Consider the following 20,342-nt stretch of genomic DNA (forward strand, 5'->3'; position numbering starts at 1 on the left):
ATTGGGACCACTGGAGAAATCTGAATATGGATGGTATACCATATTAAATTATTTTATTATTAAATTTCTTGGGTATGAAAATTGACTTGTGATTTCAAGGAAAATGGCCTTATTCTAAGGAAATACATGCTGAGTATTTAGTTGTAAATTGTCATTGTGTTTGCATCTAGTTCTCAAATGGTTCAGGAAGACCAATGTATATTTACATACTCATAGCAAGAAAATTAAAGTAATATGGCAAAATGTAAATAATTGGTGAATTTAAGTAAAGGGTAAATGGATATTCATTGTACTTTATATTTAAAATTTTTCAAAATACTGAGTTGACAAAGTTTGGTGGATTGTTAGAAAAATGGAAGAGTTAAGGAGCCTCAAGAACTGTCAACCCTAACTTCAGCATAATAAACCAAGCTTAATAGTATGAGTTCTTAATACTTACTCTGTTCTCTTCTTGGACAATGACAGCCGTGTTGTCCTCCAATGTTTTATCCAGATCTTCTTCATTAAGTTCAGTTTCCACATTTTGGTTTTCTTTAGCTTTTACTAGCTCTTCAGCCACATCTTCATCTTCCACCAAATCTTCTAGACTACCTTCCCATGAAATGGTGGTTCTTTTTACATTTAATATTTTATTATCTGAATTATTAACATCTAACAATATGTCTTGAGAAGATTTGACAGGTCCAAATGATTTCTCTTGAGATGAATTTAAAGTGTCTGGAACAAAAACCTGTTAAAATATCCAAAGTGACTTTTGAAATAGAATAGGCAATAACTGTCTGCTTAAAATTTATTGTTTCAATAAATTTAAATCAAATGACAAAACTATACAAACAAACCTACAAAAAATGATTCCCTTAAATGAACACTCCAGTAAGAAAAAAGCTAATTATATATGTAAAATACAGGTAAAACTAACTTTCTAGATTATGCTCTGGTACTACTCTTAGCAGGGACCTCCCAATTAGAGGAACACATTGAACCTGATAAACGACAGAGCAGACAATTCGACCAAGAGCACTCTTAATTTGAAACAGATGTTTACTATTTAGATTTACTACTAAGGTTATTTTAATACTAACAGGATTAAACTTTTAATCTTTCCCAAATGTCTTTCTACTTGGTCAAATATTTACATTTTAAATTTTCAATTATTTCCTTGGTTTATAGTATTAAGTGTAAAATACACCATTTATTTCAAGAAAACATAGTTAATATTCTAATGAAAAGTAGAGGTTAAATAAATTCTGCAGAAGTTTAAATATTTATTTTTGGAGCAGTGAAATTGTTCTAAAATCTTTTCTGGTGATGAATGCACACCACTGATTTATCAAATGCCATTGATAATACACTTTGGATAGGTCATATGGTATATGACTATATCTCAATAAAACTGCTTAATAAATAAATAATTGTGCAAGAATAGCCATGAGTAGCATCTGTGTATAGCAAGGCAGGTATAAGAAAGATTGAGGGGTAAAGAATTTTGTTTTTTATTATTATTGAAATAATGAAAATGCATAATGATGATTGAGATGATAAATGCACAACCATGTGATTTTACCAAATACCACTTTGGATGTATGCTTTATTAATATGTATCTATAAAACTGATTTGTTAAAAAAAAAAAAAGACACAAGCCACAACTTGAGTGGAAGCAGAAATAGCAACAATGAATTATCCAGGGGATTTTGAGTAGGCCCTGAAGGCAAAAGGTCTCCATAAGATGAGCAGGGTATTTGAGATGGAGAAAATGGCATGAGCAAAGGTAATGTCAGTATTTCTTAAAATGTCTCATATCAGAATAACATAGCATAATTGTGACAGCTAGGGTTCCTTGGCTATATCTAAGACCAAAGAATCAGAATCTTTGGGTGTTGAACCCAAGCCATCTGTATTTCATTTTTTGGAGTTTTTATAAAATACCTTAAAAGTTAAAGATATTGAAGATAAAAAGAAAAACTGAAAAAAGTATTTTAATGGAATAAAAATCTTCAATATTTCCATTTCTATTACCTAATAATTTTTTCTTATAGTCTTTTTAAAAAATGTTTTATTTTTTAATTGAAGTTTATCATTCATACATGATCTAGTCTTTTTTATGTATGTTTGCATCTTTATTATACTTTTATGTTCAAATTTGTTTCCTGCCATTTTTCAATTACTATAATTTCCCTTTTCATTATAAACATTTATTTTTAATAACTTGAACGTTTATCTTTCAATGCTTATATAACATTTCATCATATACCATCACATATTTAATAACATTATTCATGGTAACTTTGATTAAAAAAAGTTTAAATATATTTACTTTTTGTGCAATGGCTGAGAACTTCAATACATTGAGTGTTTCATCATAGGCAAAACAACACTGGCTGATGTTGACAATCATACATATTTTCCCTTTACCATTAAAAAAACTTTGAAAATAGTGAGTGAGTTTACTTTCCCGGAAAGGTACATGCTGTTGAAACCTATGGAGAAAATTTTCAAAAAATTATGAATTAAAATAAATCTCATGAAAAATGCTGATAAATTTTACAAAGAAATAATTAATCCAGCTCTCATGGATTTGAACTCTAGGTTAGTGAGTACTTCTATCTATTAACAGTCATTTTCTGTTTATACTCTTTTCTTTGAACATATTAATAACAAAAACCCACTAGGCAAAATGTAAAGGAAAATCATACTTAACTGGATTGTGTACTCTAGTGTATAGCAACTATAAGAAAAATGCTATGAAACACCTCACCTAGAATGGAAAGTTGACTTTTTTTCTCAATGTAAAATGCTAATTTATGCAGAAACCTATCACATCTAAAAGAACACACATAATACATTAGAAAGAATAAAGTCGTTTTAGATGCTAACCCAGCATCATGAGAAACTTATTACCTAAAATGTCTGCTGGTATATAATATTTGCTAAGGAAAATATCGGGTTTACTTGATGAATTCTGGCTTCAACTCACACTGGCTTTAATTTCTAGCATATTTTTTTAAAAATTCAAGATCTCTGAGGACTCTATAGATATATAGGCATTATATAAGAGCCGGTTAAAAACAAGAAAGAATTTTTTAAAAATGTAAAGTTTGAAAGCTTAAATATTGTTCCACTTAATATGCTAATAGCACTTACTTCAGTAACACTTACTTTGACTTTTCACTGTTTTTCAAAACATTAATACACTTTCCAAGAGTCAATAAAGAAGTGTTAATGTTTCCAGCCTCTCTTAATCTTTCACCTTCATTCTGTGTCTTCATGCTTCGTTCTGAACCAGCAAGATCACATAATGACAATCTGCATTAACAAAAATAATTACTTAAAAGTTCTTTAAAAACAATTCAAAATAATTATAATTTAAAGGATTCTGAACTTACTCACTGACTCGCATTACATGAGGCATTTCAGAATCTTCAATCTGTAATATTCTGATAGTGAATATGCTGTGACTAAAACATACACAGATAAAATTTTTAATTTTTGCATCTTAAATAGGAGATAAGCATTCAAACCAACCTCCATTATACCCTCAACTGTAATTCAAGTCCTGAATCTCTTGCCATACCCGAAGCACTCTATTTTCCAACCAGCAGCCAGATATTTCACCCAGTGTTCTCCTATCACCTACATACCTGTCTCCCTAAAACCAATTAACTTTTTCTTTTAAAATTATCTTTCGCCTAACCTTCTGTATTGGGAAAAAATATAGTGAGTACTGTTCAAACCTAAAAGTGAAACATCATGAAGGAAACTTTGTTAATCAGCAAACTAATGTCTTGCTGGTCAGCATTTTTCATATTTCAGGAGGAATGATGAGAACTAGAACTAGGCACACTGGGGGGATATTTTGTAACAAATAAGAAGAGATAGGGTGCGGGAAGCAGATGTGGCTCAAGCAATTGGGCCCCCATTTGCCATATGGGAGTCCAAGTTTCTATTCCCAGGACCTCCTGGTAAAGGCAAGTTGGCCTGCGCAAAAAGCTGGCCCACACAGGAGTGCTGGCCCAAGCAGAGAGCTGGTGCAGCAAGATAACGCAACAAAAGGAGTCACAAAGGAGAGACAATGAGACACAGTGGACCAGGGAGCTGAGGAGGCACAAGAGACTGAGCACCTCTATCCCACTCCAGAAAGTCCTAGGATCAGTTCCTGGTGCCACCAAAAGAGAAGACAAGAAGACAAAGAAGAATGCACAGTGAATGGACAGAGAGAGCAGACAATGGAGGGAAGGGGGAGAAATAAATAAATCTTAAAAAGAAAAATAAAGAACAGATAGGGTGCATTCTGGGGAGTATTGTGTTCCTCTGTAGGAAAGCTGGCCACTTTCTCAGGGACTGATGCATAGACCTTGGAATGTACTGCCTAGGGAGTGTTGTGTTCCTTCCTGAGGAGGATTGACACAGTGCTTGCAAGTTGGCATCTATAGTATTGAGCTCATTGATTATGAGCTCAATGAAAGGGACAGTCCCTGGTCAGGTCAGTTGAAGTCCCACCCTGGGAGAAGATATTTTTTCCAATCAAGACTCTGGTATCAGCTGCTGATTTGAGACTTGAGCTAGATATTGCCATGAACTAGATGTTGGTGTGTCTCCTGGTTTGGTTGAGTTTGTATATAAGACTGTTCTATTTTTTGTCATTTTGTGACTCTGTTCAATATTGATTTAATTTTTTGACTGGTTATGTTATTTGTATATCTCATTCTGTCAGTATAAACTTATTAAACTATAGATAAATAGATAAATAGATATGTGTTCATATTGTATCTAATCGGTACTCTGGCTGGATGTGGGCCAGGAAGTTGGTGTGCCCCCCAGTTTGGTGAGCTTATAACTATATGTATATATATTGTGAAGGATTGTGATACAGCAGTTGGACCCATTTGCTTATTTCATGTCCTTCCAATTAGTAACAAAGGCTTACTATATATGCATATATGTGTATATATATATATACATATATATATATATATGCATTTATATTGCATTTATATTGCATCTAATCTGGACTCTGGCCGGACATGGGCCAGGAAGTTGGTGTATTCTCTGATTTGGTGAGCTTATATCTATATGAATATATATCATGAAGGACTGTGATACAGCAGTTAGGACCCCTGTTTAAAGACAATCCTGGGAAGTGGACGTGACTCAACTGACAGAGTGTCCATCTACCACATGGAGGGTCCAAGGTTTGATCCCCAGGGCTTCCTGACCCATGTGGTAAGCTGGCCTACAGGCTGTGCTGCCGCACACAAGAGGTGCCCTGCCACACAGGGGCGCCCCCGCATAGGGGTGCCCAAAGCACTAGGAGTGCACCCTGCAAGGAGAGCCGACCTGCGTGAAAAAAGTGCTGCCCGCCCCAGAGTGGCACCGCACACATGGAGAGCTGACGCAGCAAGATGATGCAACAAAAAAGATAAATAAATAAACCTTTTAAAAAATATAAAAAATAAAGACAATCCTTTTCTTATTTCATGCTCTATTAACAGAAGTCTATTAAAATAATGTCTTTATTGATTTCTTATGCTTGAGTTAATTAAGTCACCATACCAGTTTATATAGATACATTTGTAGCAAAGCATTAGCAAAGCATTTTATTTAGCAGAAATACCTCCAATCCTTCAAACCTGCCCCTCACCTTGACATTCCAACTTCTATTAATGGAATCATGTATATTAAGCCAAAATTTACTTGCAAGAATCAACTTATTAATTAAGATGGTTTTAAGTACAGCTAATATATACCTAAAGCAAAGCATTTGACTCATGTAAAAGCATGTGTGTATCATATCTTATCCCTGTGCCCAAAAGGGTATGGGGACAGGGCTTTTTTCTCCTTTAGAGAAATGCTGTTTTATATATCTCACTGTTTAAACTTATTTTCTTTTGTCTCACATGCCTCATCTCTTCTATTTAAAAACATACTTCCTTAACTCTTTGACATTATGCCTAACTCAGTATCTAATCATGGGGTAAGGGAGAAAGAAAGAGAAAAGCCTACCATAAACAATTTTGAAAATAATGAGCTTAGATATTCATATAAAGAGAGGGGAGCAGATGTGGCTTAGTGGTTGAGCGCCAATTTCCCACATATGAGGTCCCAGGTTCAATCCCCAGCACCCAGGACCTCAGAACACCACCAACAAAAAAAACCACAGAGTAAAAATACCTAAGAGACTTCTTAAAAATAAATAGTGCAGATATTGTGTATCTAATTAATGCTTTTCAGTTTTCAGAATTTTTATGTCTATGAATTAATTTAGCATATTCTTTTTTTTTTTTTTTTAAAGATTTATTTATTTATTTATTTAATCCCCCCCCCTCCCCTGGTTGTCTGTTCTCGGTTTCTATTTGCTGCGTCTTGTTTCTTTGTCCGCTTCTGTTGTCATCAGCGGCATGGGAAGTGTGGGCGGCGCCATTCCTGGGCAGGCTGCACTTTCTTCCGCGCTGGACGGCTCTCCTTACAGGGCGTACTCCTTGCACGTGGGGCTCCCCTATGCGGGGGACACCCTTGCGTGGCAGGGCACTCCTTGCACGCATCAGCACTGTGCACGGGCCAGATCCACACTGGTCAAGGAGGCCCAGGGTTTGAACCGCGGACCTCCCATGTGGTAGACGGACGCCCTAACCACTGGGCCAAGTCCGTTTCCAGCATATTCTTTTAACAAAGAATCTACTGCCTTTAAAATAAAATTAGTTGTATTTTAAATTAACACAGAATACCCTGCATGCTTCAGGCTTATACCACAGAGCTTACTTCTTACCTTCTACTGGAAGCATTGTTCAGTTTTGTGAAGGCAACACTCTGATGCTTTATTCCTAGTTTTAAAAGTCTATATGCTTCTTTGGAATCGGATACTTGAACCCATTGCAGATCTTTTAAAAATAAAGACGACACACATAAATTTATAAAATATAGGATTTGTTCTACAATGTAATCTCTTTGAAGATCTCTTCAAAGAGACATGTAACAAAATCTTTCCTTTAATAAGATGCCATAGGAATAGCTATTCCATATTGCACTAAAGAGGAGGTACAGAAAAGGAGGTGGATATTATGCAGCTGTTTCAGTATTTGGCTTATATAAAGCCAAAAAGAAAATGTTCTTCAACAGAATCTGCCAAAAGGAAAATTGGTTCTGCTGCCCCTTCTATTTGAATCTGAAATTAGTACTAGAGTTGATAGGTGTATGTCCAAGAGACTTAAATCTTTGGACTGTCCATGTGCTAAACAGGCTCTGAATCTCAACAGAGTTGCAACACCTACTCTCCAGTTCATTGGACTCACCCACAACAACTAACAAGATGACTATGGACAACAACCATCCCATGGAACAGAGAGAGTACAACTGAAGCAAAATAGTTCCATCCATCTGCCCCATGGGATCTAAGCCCCCTCGCAATTAGAGGTGGAGTGGGCATCGTCATTGCGGAATCCTCAGGAATGGTGAATGAACAATGGACTAGAGTAGACTTACTGTTATTCTACTATAGACATTGTGTTTCAAGCAATGGAAGAGCTTTTATCATTGATGTGGAGGCAGTGGCAGTGGCTGCTGGAAGTTCTGAGGGGAGGGAGAGGGAAAAACAGGTGTAATATAGGGGCATTTTCAGGACTTGGAAATTGTCTTGAATTACATTGCAATGACAGATACAAGCCATTATATATCTTGCCATAATTTACAAAATTGTGCAGGAGAGAGTATAAACTACAATGTAAACTCTAATCCAGGCTTAGTGGCAATGCTCCAAAATGTGCTCATGAATTGTAACAAATGTACCACACTAATGAAGGATATTATTAATGTGGGAAAATGTGGGAGGGTTGGGAGTGGGGCATATGGGAATTTCCTATATTTTTTATGTAGTATTTATGTAATCTAAGTATTTTTAAAAAATTAAAAAGTATATTATAAAAAACAAAAACAAATAAATGAACAAAAAACCCAAACAAGTGAGGGGGACAGATATGGCCTAAGCAGTGGGCCTGCTTCCCACACAGGAGGCCCTGGGTTTGGTTCCTGGTACCTCCTAAAAACACCACCAGCACCACCAACAACAAGCAAAACAAATAAAACAAAAAACAAAAAACTCAGGAGAGCCAACGTGGCTCAGTGGTTGAGGGCTGGCTTCCCCTATAAGGTCCTGGATTCAATCCCTGGCCCCCAGTACCTCAAAAAGAAAAAAATAAGATAATAAAATAATAATAGAAAAAAGAAAACAACAACAGCAACAAAAACAAGTAGGATTCCTTAGAATTAGACACCCATAAAAAAAAAGATGAAGACAAAATACAGTATAGAGTAAGTAAACCTGCAAAATTACCTAATTATGAGACATTGGAGGCTGCAATTCATTAGTGAGCCATGAAATCAAATTTAAGACACAACCAGCATTTTAAAAACATGAAAGAGAATACAGAAAACATTACAGTATATTCCTTGTAGTAAGCATAAATAATTTTATGGAAACTTGAGTTGTAAATATTAAATATGTATATATATGCAGGTATTGAGTCATGATATTATTAATATGTATTTCCTACAGTAGATTGTGGTTTTAAAAATTTGAAAAACACCTTTTTGAAGAAAAGTTAACATGTCATAGCTCCAAAGCCTGAACACTATTAGAAAGCAGCAGAATAATGTGAATCTCAACACATATATCTCTTCCCATTCCCAAAAATCCAGTAGCTGGTACTCAAAGACAATACTAAAACAGACCCTTTTATATTCCAGTGTTAAAAAATATACTTCAATAAAAACAAAAAGTAAAATAAAAAAAACTTTCTTCCAAAGGACAAAATTCTCTTATCCTCTTGAAATTAATAACCAGAATAAAAAATTTCAATTTTTAGTTGATTTCAAGCTAACACAAAGCTCAGAAGAGATCTTTGGAACGATAAAATAAAAAAATACTCATCAGCATACCTTTTATAAAAGAATAACCCTTCACATCTTGGGAGAGGCGCAGCATCTTTCTCTTTTGGAACTTGGATGATATGGGAGCAAACAAGTCATAAATACATTCATTATAAATCTCAAAGAAAGAAATCCACACAGAATATTTTATATTATTATCCATATTTAAGCTAGCTTGTTCACAATCTTTCATGGATTCTTCAAACTCTGGAATGTTCATAGAGTTTATTAAACTTCCTATAAAAAAAAGAGGATATTGCAAAATTAAGTAATTAAGTAGGAATGAAAAGGGACAGAGCAAAACTCTGGGACATAAAAACTTAATCTTTTGACCAAACATGTTAGAAAAGCTTTTTGGAACAAAGTAAAATATATAAAATATAAGCAAAAATATTTGACTTAACTTAAGTTCTACTTTTACTTATCTTTTCATTCTTTTTGAAAATATACTAAAATAAACCAAATTGAGATTAAATGTAAAGGATAAAAGTAAAACCAGAATTGGCTATTAAAAATCTCTCTTGAATTCAATATGAAAGTCATAACTACTGAAAGGGATATCTCTGATATTTAATCAAAATGAAACTTTATGGTGACTGACATTTCATTTCTAGGTATTAATAACTGTCATTAATAAACTGGATTAGGAGTGATTTAAAAGTAAAATCCTTGCAAATGTATTTCATATGATCGACATTTTAAAGATGTAACTGGGAAAGGAAGCCTTACCACAAAGAGTATCATAATTGTCATTATGCACAGCAACCTAAAAAAGAAATTTAAAAAAAAGCCACTTTCAGTTAACATTAAATAAAAATAACCAATAGATTAACTACCTATTCAAATAAGTCACCAACCAAACCACAATCTTACATCCACACAATTCAGTTACTTCTGTTGATTTACTATTTTCCAAATTAAATAATACATTCTTAGAGTAGGAAATCTGCGAAACTACAGAAAAACATAAAATTATTAAAAAAGATATCATATATAATCTCTTCCACCCAGAGGCAATTACTGTTAATATTTCAATATATTTACTTCTATTCTTAACCCCACACTTCTTACATTGTAAGTCTTTTCTTATATTAAAAACTATTTGTAAACATTTAATGGTTATGTAACTGAATAGAGGTAGAACGAATTAATTACTCCCCAATTTCTCAACATTTAGATTTACAAAGTTTTGCGAGTAAAAATATTACTATACATATTCTAGTTATTTCCTTAGATTCCTAAAACTGGAATTGGTGTGTGAAAAGATAGGAAAAAACTTTAAGTTCTTATTCTTAATACAGTATTGCCAAATTGCTTTCTAGAAACACATTTACAATCAATTTATGAAAATGAGCATTTCGTTTTATAACTTTTCATAGGCAAAAGAATACTTTAACTGGATAACTTGTTGGAAAATTTTTTTCCTTTATTAACTTTTAATATTGTCTATGAATTAACTATGAAATTATCTATTAACCTCCATAAGTTTTGTTAATAGACTCATTATTTTACATTTAATGACCATCATCACAGATCCTGAACTTTGAACTCTACTAAACAATCTATATAATAATGTACAAATTTTTAAAAGTTAACACAGATATAATAAAAACTAAAAAATGGAAAAAGAAAAAAATAATGAATTACGCTCTTAAAAATCAGTAGAAGTCAAATAATAATAGGAAAATGGGCAAAGAACATGTCCACCAATTCACAGGAAACTTTCTAAGGTGCATAATCACTTCATAATTAAATAAATATAAATTCAACTGAAGTGAGATTATTTTTCACCCATCAGCCTAGCAACTATTAAACGCCCAGTGTTGGCCAGAATCTGGGAAAACTAGCATCATCATTTGTTGATGATGGTGCCAGAGTACTCTGAGTATAAAAATATTAAATATGCAATCCTTTTACAAAGATGTTCCCAATATTGCTAGCAATTTATCCATAAAAATTCATAAATACAAATATATTTGCAAAAGAATGTTGCCCACTGAAGCATTATGTAAAACAGCAAAACATGGAAATAATCCAAAATTTCCATCAACAGGAAATTGGTTTAACAAACTGATTAAAAAGAAAAAACAAGGCAAACACATAAATTAACAAATAATGGACACCTGAATTATGGTAGTAAGATATTTAAGGTGTATTTAATAAAAGAGCAGGTTATATAGAATGGTAAGTATAGTAAGATCTTTTTTTGTTTTAAAAAGGTGACTATATCCTATACATAAAATACAAAGGAAAGATATATGCCACAATATATACGACCGTATATACATATATAAAACCACATATGTATATGTATGTGATGGATTGGTTAATGTGTCAACTCGGCCAGGTAATTGTGCCCAGTTGTTTGGTTAAGCAAGCACTGGGCTAACTGCAATACAAGGGCATTTATGGACTTTAGTCACCATTGACTTTATTGCAGTGGTAAATCATAGATAGCTGATTACAATTACATCAATCAAGGAGATTGCCATTAGCAATGAGCGACATTTTATCCAATCAGATGAATGCCTTAAAAGGGGAAGTGATTCCAGCACTGAGTGAGAATTTCCCAGCTTGTCTTTGGACAGCCAATGTCTCCCAGAACTTGTCAAGAACCTTCACTGGACTTTTCATTGCAGCCCCTGGTTGCAGCCTGCCTGTGGAACCTGGACTTGTGCATCCCCACAGTCACATTAAAGATTCTTATCGCTTACTATTGACAGATATCTCTTGTTGATTCTTTTCCCTAGAGAACCCTGACTAATACAGTTATATATAGAAAGCTCTGTGCATGGATTTTATAGGGAGAAAAATAAAACTGTAAGAAATGTTTACTGTCTATATCTCATATTCCCCTTTTTAAACTTTGTGTATACATAGTAGTTTTACAATTTAAAAAATGATTTTTAAAAAAATTACATAAAAAAATAAAATGAAAACAAAAAACATTAAAAAGTACATAAAAAGCACAATGCTCTTTCTATAGTAATCACAAAAGATTTCAGAATCACTTACATTTGTATTGTTTACTTAATCTTGCTGCTTGCACAATACAAAATAAGTGTAAGAGATGTCTGTATACAAACTTTTAATATTTTTCTCAAAAAAAAAAAAGATAGGCGGCGGATTTGGCCCAGTGCTTAGGGCGTCCATCTACCACATGGGAGGTCCGTGGTTCAAACCCCAGGCCTCCTTGACCTGGGTGGAGCTGGCCCATGAACAGTGCTGATGCGCGCAAGGAGTGTGCCCCGTAAGGAGAGTCACCCAGCGCGAAAGTGCAGCCTGCCCAGGAATGGTGCCGCACACACAGAGAGCTGACACAACAAGATGATGCAATAAAAAGAAACACAGATTCCCATGCCACTGACAACAACAGAAGTGGACAAAGAAGACGCAGCAAAATAAACACAGAACAGACAACGTGTGTGGGGGGGAATAAATGAATAAATAAATCTTAAAAAAAAAAAAAGATAACAATCACTAAAAAAAATTCCAATATGGACTGAAACAAACTCCTAAAGAATTCATAAAAGGTCATGATTTATACATATTTTACATACTTAAGTATTTTCGTACCTCTTTAATTTGCCGAAGCAATGCACTTTTGCTAGCAATTTCTTCTTTCTCTTGGTCTAGTGATAACCGTAAATATTCTCTGGATCTATGTGGTTTAAGATTCATCTTTGTATACAGTCTTTCCTGAAGACTATCAAATAATACATTAAAAGTTCGAGGCAGAATACCAATATTTTCTTCTGTGCCTGAGAAAAGAATTTTTGTTTCATATTCTCTGAGTATCAGGAAGGAGGAAATTTCCCTGGCCCTTTATTAAGGATCCTTTTATATCACAAACAGACAAGTGTAAACAGTTAAGAGAAAAGTAAGGGAAGTTAAGGACTTATTCAAAGTTTTCCATCACTTTGGTCTTTAGCACATTATTGACATTATATCAACTACTTTATTCTGAGGCAACATTTGAAATTTTACATTCAGATCAGGCAATAATATTAAGATCTATAATCACCCATTATCAGAAAGTATAAAACCAAAATGAAATATAATGTAGCTCTTGGTTATTCTTAAATCTCTATGTCATATCAATGCTTTTCCTTAATTTTTATTATTTTATTCTATCTCATTTGGAGTGAATTAAATCAATCTGAATTAAGAGATATCAGAAATACACATCAAATTATTATTACTATTAAAAACAAGAATTGTATACTGGGTGATGGAAACATAACTGTGCAACAAATATTATGAAAATCTAAGTGAAATTATTATTTTTCCTTTCCATCAAAAGCAAAGCAATTTATTTACCTTGAAATGTATATGTTTTTCCTGAATTGGTTAGCCCATAAGTAAAAATCAGCCGACTTTGTCCTTTCAAGAGGTCTTTTACTGGCTGCATAATACAACCCTGAAAGAATTCCTTCTGTGTAGTTTCTGGGCCATACACCTAAAAAAGCATTTTAAAACAAATTATGTTTAGAAAATTCATGATTATATTCACGTCTTCTACCCTTGCTCTCATGTTTAAAAAATTTAAAAGAATAATTTTATAATCTTTATTATTATAATTGGTGTCATAGCCCCACTCCCAAAAAATACACTTGATATCTTAAGTACTTATTAAGCTTCAGAAAATTTAAAAGACAGGAATCTAACTCAGCCAATTAGTTTTCATCTAAACTTTGAAAACAATCTTTCCTTAAAAAAAAACAACACACACACACACAAAAACAAAGGGAAAAAATGTCAGGATATTAAAAACTATACAGTATTTATTCACCTCCAATTATATTTATAGATCTAAAATTGTCTGAATTCTGAGGAAAAAAATATCATCATCTAAAGTCTTAAGTTCCATAAGCCCCAAATGTATAGTTCATTGCATACATTTATATAGCAATTTAGCTAAGCCTTTTTAAGTTAAAAACAACAACAAAACCACTTCAGTTACACATGGGTACTTACTTTGGAAAAACTAAATTTCTGTGCCATCTGTCCAGAGCTTTTCTCACTTAATCGACCAAGGAGGCTTTGGGGATCTTTCAATAGAACAGTCTGTGAATCCAGAATATATATACAACCCTAGGACATATATCCAAAGAAAGAGAATATTGCTATTTTGTCCATTTAATGAATGTAAAATATTAAAATCCAGTTGAATTAAACACAAACCTCAGACTCATGTTCCTTTTCTGACTGTGTGAATGGTCTTATTCGAAGGCAAACCTGGAGATAATCTCTGGGTTCCACACTATTTGTCTTAAAGAAAAGAAAATAGCTATATTTTTAAAAATTCAGATTATAACATTTTTGGAGATCACCTTTCTTTTAACTGGCTGGCAATGTTACATAAAAATCTTACATTATAAAGAATCTTTAGCAAACACTATTTGTTTTTTGTTGTTGTTGCTGTTGTTGTTGTTTTTGAGGTTCTAGGGCTAGGGATTAAACGTGGGACGTAGTAAGTGGAAAACCAGTGCTCAACCACTGAGCCACATGGCTCTCCTCACTATTTGTTTTTAACCGTTATATATATTTAAAGAACTCAACAAATCTGTTTTTAAAAAAATTCAATTTCCTCTACCTTCTATTTACATGTGAAATCTATAAGAAGCTTTTAGTGCCATAAAATCCTAACCTTTATACCTAGCACAATGAATGCAGTTCTAAGTCATTAAAAAATATAACTTTAGGGAAAAAAATTACATGTAACCAGAATAGTCTCTTAACCCAAATGCTGAATTCCACCATGCATTCAGAATTGTTTTACTATATAATATTTCCTTTACTGATTGCTTTAGGGAGAAAATAATAAGGCTTAAGCACATTTAAAAAAATAAACAAAATTATTTTTTGAATTAAAAAAGAAAACTTAGATAAAATGGAAACAATTGCTTGAAAAACACAACTAACCTAAAAACACAAGAACTAGAAAATCTGAATAACTCTATATGTATTAAAGACATTCAGTTCATAATCAAAGAATTCATAATCCCACAAAGAAAACTCCAGACCCTGGTAGTTCACTGGGAAATTCCCTGGAACATTTAAGGAAGTAATCATACAAAACTCACATACACTCTTTAAAAATACAGAAAGGAAATACTTCTCAAGTAATTTTATGAGCGTGACATGACCTTGACACCACAATCTGCTAAATATAATCTCAGGAAAAACCTACAGAAAAATATCTCTACCTAAAATAGTTGCATAATGTATCTCTGACAGACCTGGGGCAGTTAATGTATGCTGCTAAGTTTCCCACTACAGATACAGGAAAAGAAAGTCCTTCCACTTTTTGTTTCATTCTGGCAGTCAATATTGAATGGGAGAATATAGGAAATTTTAAAAAATAAATAAAATAAATAAAAATAAAAAATAAAATAGATGCAAAAATTCCTTAACAAAATAGTAGCCAATGAATAAAATAGGAAAATATATCTTGACCAAAAGTGGTTTATCCCAGGAATGCAAGTTTCAGCTTGGGCTGATCTCTAGGTTCAGTGCAAACCTGGCCAAGTGTTGAAGGAACATGAAAGCAGAATCAATCTTCAAACAACAGGAGAGGAATTTTATTTGTTTTTGAGCTCCTAGTATTCAAGGAAATCCCTGTCAAAACATTAGCTGAACACACCTAAAAGAAGAGAGACTTCAATGACCACAAGTGACTTGGAATACTGTCTTTGCAAAAACAGGTGGGAAAAGTCACTAAATAAGCGAACTACTACAGCTGTCAACAATCACAAAAAAAGCAAGTTTGGGAAGGAGGGGAGAAGTGATTTACAGTGTGACAACGTTTTCCTATTCAAAGGTCCAGTTTTCAATAAAAACTAACAAGGCATTCAAAGAAAAAGATGGCCCATTCAAAGGAAAAACTAAAGCAACAGAAACCATCCCTGAAGAAGCCCATACACTGGACTTATTGGATAGTTTAAAACTGTCATAAGTATGGTCAAAGAACTAAAGAAAAACATGGACAAAGAACTAAAGGAAATGGGGAAAATGATTATGAACAAAATGAGAATATAGATGAAGAAAAATTATAAAAAAGGATCAAACAGAAATTCTAGACCTGAAAATTACAATAAACTAATGAAAAATTCACTAGTAGGGTTCAACAGCTGATTTGAGCAGGAAGAACAAAACACCAGTGAACTTAAAGAGAGGACAACTGAAGTTATCCAGTCTGAGGAGCAGAAGGAACAATGAATGAGGGAAATTGAACAGAATCTAAGAGGCTTGGGTCCTCACCAAGTGAACCAAAATACATATTTACATATTATGGGAGTCTCAGAAGGAAAAGAGAAAAAAAGGGTAGAACAAACATTTGAAGAAATAATACTTGAAAACTTCCTATATTTGATGAAAGCCATAAATCTACATATCCAGGAAACTTGAGGACTTCCAAGTAGGAAGAATTCACAGAGATTCACAGTAAGACAAATTATACAGGGAAGTGGATGTGGCTCCCATCTACCATATGGGAAGTCCCAGGTTCAATTCCTGCGGCCTCCTGTGTGAAGAGAAGCTGGCTGGCGTGGCGAAGCTGGCCTGCAAGGAAAGCTGACACAAGATGATGCAATGAAAAAGAGACAGAGGAAAAGACAATGAGAGACACAACAAACCAGGGAGCTGTTGTGGTTCAAATGATTGAGAGCCTCTCTCCCTAGTTGGAAGGTTCCTAGTGCCTCCTGAGAAGAAGACAGACAGACAGAGAGCAGACAGTGAGTGCAAGCAGCAAGGGGAGCGGGGAATAAATAAAATAAATCTTAAAAAAAAAATTACACTAATTGTCAAAAGCAAAGACAGAGAATCTTGAAATCAGTAAAAGATAAGTGATTAACAATCAATAAGATTAACAGCAATTTCTCATTAGAACCAATGAAGGCAAAAAAAACCAGTGAGATGATAAATTTAAAGTGCTGGGAGGACAAAAAAACACCAACCAAGAATTCTATATACAACAAAAGGGTCTGTTGAACATGATGAGAAATTAAAAGACACTCCTGGTTAAACAAGAATTGAAGGAGTTTGATACTAACTGACTAGCCCTACACAAAATGCAAAAGGAATCATCAGATTGAAACGAAAGAACACTAGACAGTAACTTGAATCTGTATAAAGAAACAAAGAGGCCCAGTAAAGAAAACTAGGTAAACAAATATAAACACCATATTATTGTTTTTTATTTGTAACTCTTATTTCCCACATGATTTAAAAAACAATTGCAGGGGGAAGCGGCTATGGCTCAATCAGTTGGCCTCCTGTCTACGATATGGGAGGCCCTGGGTTTGCATCCTGGGGCCTCTTTGTAAAGGCAGGCTCGCCTGCATGCCATGGAGTGCCGCAGTCCGCAAGCACCGCAGAGAGGTGACTCAGAAAGGTGATGAAACAAAAAGGGAGACAAGTAAAAACACAGAAGAGCACACAGCAAATGGACACAGGGAGCAGACAACAAGCAAGCCGGGGGAGGGGGGGGGGATTAAATAAAAATAAATACAGACACAGAAGAAGAAGAACAACAAAAACAATTGCAGGGAAGTAGACGTGGCTCAAGTGATAGGGCCTCCACCTACCATATGGGAGGACCCAGGTTTGACCCCTGGGACCTTCTAGTGAAAAAGAAGAGAAAGCATGCCTGTGCGGTGAGCAAGTGCCTGCGTGGTGAACCAAGTGGCCACATGAATGCCTGCGTGGTGAGCCAAGTGCCTGCACAGTAAGCCAGAGCCTGTGTGGCGAGTGAGCCAAGTGCCCAAGCATCAAGGCAAGTGCCCGCACGGTGAGCCAGTGCTCATGCAAGTGGGTCATGCAGCAAGATGACACAACAAAAGAGAGACAAAGGGGAGAGTCAAGGTGAAGCAGAGCAGAGACTGAGAACTGAGGTGGCGCAACTGACAGGGAACCTCTCTCCACATAAGAGGTCCCTAGGATCGAATCCCGGTGAATCCTAGGGGAGAAAGACAAGAAGATAAGACAAAAAAGAGAAATGGATACAGAAGATCACACAGCGAATGGACACAAGCAAAACCAGCAGAGAAGGGGGGGCCAAGGGGAGGGGAAGAGAAAAAAAAATCAATTGCAGGACGTGGATGTGGCTCAAGCAGTTGGGCGCCTGTCTCCCACATGGGAGGTCCCGGGTTCAGTTTCTCTTACCTCATAAAGACAAGCAGACAGATGAGGGAGTCATGGGGGCAAGGAATAAAAATAATTAAAAAATATATATATAACAATTTAAAAAACACAATTGCAAAGAAGTCCTTATTGTTGTTTTTTTAATGGAGATCCAGTTTCCCAGCACCATTTGTTGAATTTCCCAATTGAGTGGTTTTTGCCACCTTGTCAAAAATCAGTTGGCCATAAATGTGAGGGTTGATTTCTCAGCTCCAATTCAATTCCATTGATCTATATGTCTATCCTTGAGCTAGTACCATGCTATTTTGATTACTGTGACTTTGTAATAAGTTTTAAGATTGGGAAGTTAAGTAATCCAAATTTATGCTTCTTTTTAATGACGGCTTTAGCTATTAGGGGCCCCTTGCCCTTCCATATAAATGACTAGATTTTTCATTTCTGCAAAGAAGATTGCTGGAATTTTGACTGGGACTCCATTGAATCTATAAATTGCTTTGGATAGTACTGACATCTTAATGACATTTAGTCTTCCAGTTCATGAACACAGAAAGAAAAAAAAAAAAAAGGAGGACCCCTCTACTAATGCCATATACAAAAATCAATTCAAAATTAATCAAAGCCCTAAATATAAGAGCCAGAACTATCAAATTCCTAGAAGAAAACATAGGGAAGCATCTTTAGGACCTTGTGTTAGGAAGTGATTCCTTAGACTTTACAACCAAAGTGTAAGTAACAAAAGAAAAAACATATGAATATGACCTCATCAAAATTAAAAACTTTTTTTTGTCTTAAATGACTTTATCATGAAAGTAAAACAACCTACGCAATGGGAGAAAATACAGAAAAACACATATCCAATAAAAGTTTAATATCCAAAATAGATAAAAAAATCCTTTGACTTAACAATAAGGCAGCCCAATTAAAAAATGGGCAAAAGATTTGAATAGATCTCTCTCCAAAGAAGATATACAAAAGGGCAGAAAACACATGGAAAGGTGCTCATCATTAACCATCAGGGAAATGCAAATCAAAACCACAATAAGATATCATTTCACACCCATTAGAATGCTGCTATTAAAATGGAAAATACGCATTAGGGAAGATGTGGAGAAATAGGAGCACATTCATTGCTGGTGGCAGTGTAAAATAATGCAGCTGCTGTGGAAGACAGTTTGGTGGTTTCCCTGAAAGTTAAGTAAAGAACTACCATATGACCTGGCAATTCTACTGTAAGATATATATCAGAAGAATTGAAAGCAGTGACTCAACAGATATTTGCACCCCAGTGTTCAGAGCAGCATTACTCACAACTGCCAAAAGATGGAAACAACCCAAGTGTCCACCAACCAATGAGTGGACAAATAAAACGTATATACACAGTGGAATATCATTCAGTCATAAAAAGGAATGAAGTCCTGATACATGAGACAACCTGGATGAACCTTGAAGACATCACGATGAGTGAAATAAGCCAAACACAAAAGGACAAATACTGTATGATCTCACTGCTTTGAAACAACTAGAAAAAGAAATTTCCTAGAGTCAGGATCTAGAATATAGGTTAACAAGGAATGGGGTAGGGATAGGGAAGTCAAGGCTTAAAATGCACAGGGTTCCTATTTGGATGATGGAAATGTTTTGATTGCACAACATTGTGAATGCAATTAACAGCACTGAAGTATATATCTGAATATGATTAAAAGGAGAAATGTTAGATTGTATATATGGCAACAGAAAAAAAAAATCCACAGACCTATAGTACACAATGAACTCTGAGCTAAAATATGGACTTATTAATAGTACAATTATAAAAGTGTGCTATCATCAATTGTAACAAATGTTGCATATGAATGCAAGGTTTGGTGGTAGGATGGTGTGTAAGAATCCTGTATTTTATGCATGATTGTCCTATAAACTTCTCGAAAAAAAAGAAAAGGCAAAAAACCCACAAATGTACAAAAAATAATTATAAATCTACATTACTGGGTACACAATATAGGAATATGTAATCTGTGACAATGACAATGTAAAGGTGAAGGATGGAACTGTATAGGATGAAGAGTTTTCACGTGCTATTGAAGTTACATTTTTGGTGGGAATGTAAAATGGTACAACTGCTGTGGAAAACAGTCTAGCAGCTCTCAGAAAGTTGAACACAGAATTTACCATGTAATACAGCAATTCTACTTCTAGATATATACCAACTGAAAATAGGGACCTGAACAGATATTTGCACGATATTATTCACAGAAGCATTATTCACAATAGCCAAAAGGTA

The 20,342-nt window shown here is 34.5% G+C and overlaps 1 protein-coding gene across 1 annotated transcript in view; it reads right to left on the minus strand.

Moving 5' to 3' along the window:
• Positions 1 to 20,342, minus strand: part of KIF20B (kinesin family member 20B) — an 87,765-nt gene that overhangs the window by 56,158 nt on the left and 11,265 nt on the right. The window contains 11 exon segments of the mRNA XM_058299496.2: positions 440 to 730; positions 2,316 to 2,478; positions 3,158 to 3,304; positions 3,385 to 3,456; positions 6,765 to 6,876; positions 8,930 to 9,157; positions 9,650 to 9,686; positions 12,497 to 12,681; positions 13,241 to 13,379; positions 13,898 to 14,014; positions 14,105 to 14,191. Coding sequence (XP_058155479.1) covers positions 440 to 730; positions 2,316 to 2,478; positions 3,158 to 3,304; positions 3,385 to 3,456; positions 6,765 to 6,876; positions 8,930 to 9,157; positions 9,650 to 9,686; positions 12,497 to 12,681; positions 13,241 to 13,379; positions 13,898 to 14,014; positions 14,105 to 14,191 — 1,578 coding nt within the window.

This window comes from Dasypus novemcinctus, chromosome 6, assembly GCF_030445035.2.
Source record: "Dasypus novemcinctus isolate mDasNov1 chromosome 6, mDasNov1.1.hap2, whole genome shotgun sequence".
Classification (NCBI taxonomy): domain Eukaryota; kingdom Metazoa; phylum Chordata; class Mammalia; order Cingulata; family Dasypodidae; genus Dasypus; species Dasypus novemcinctus.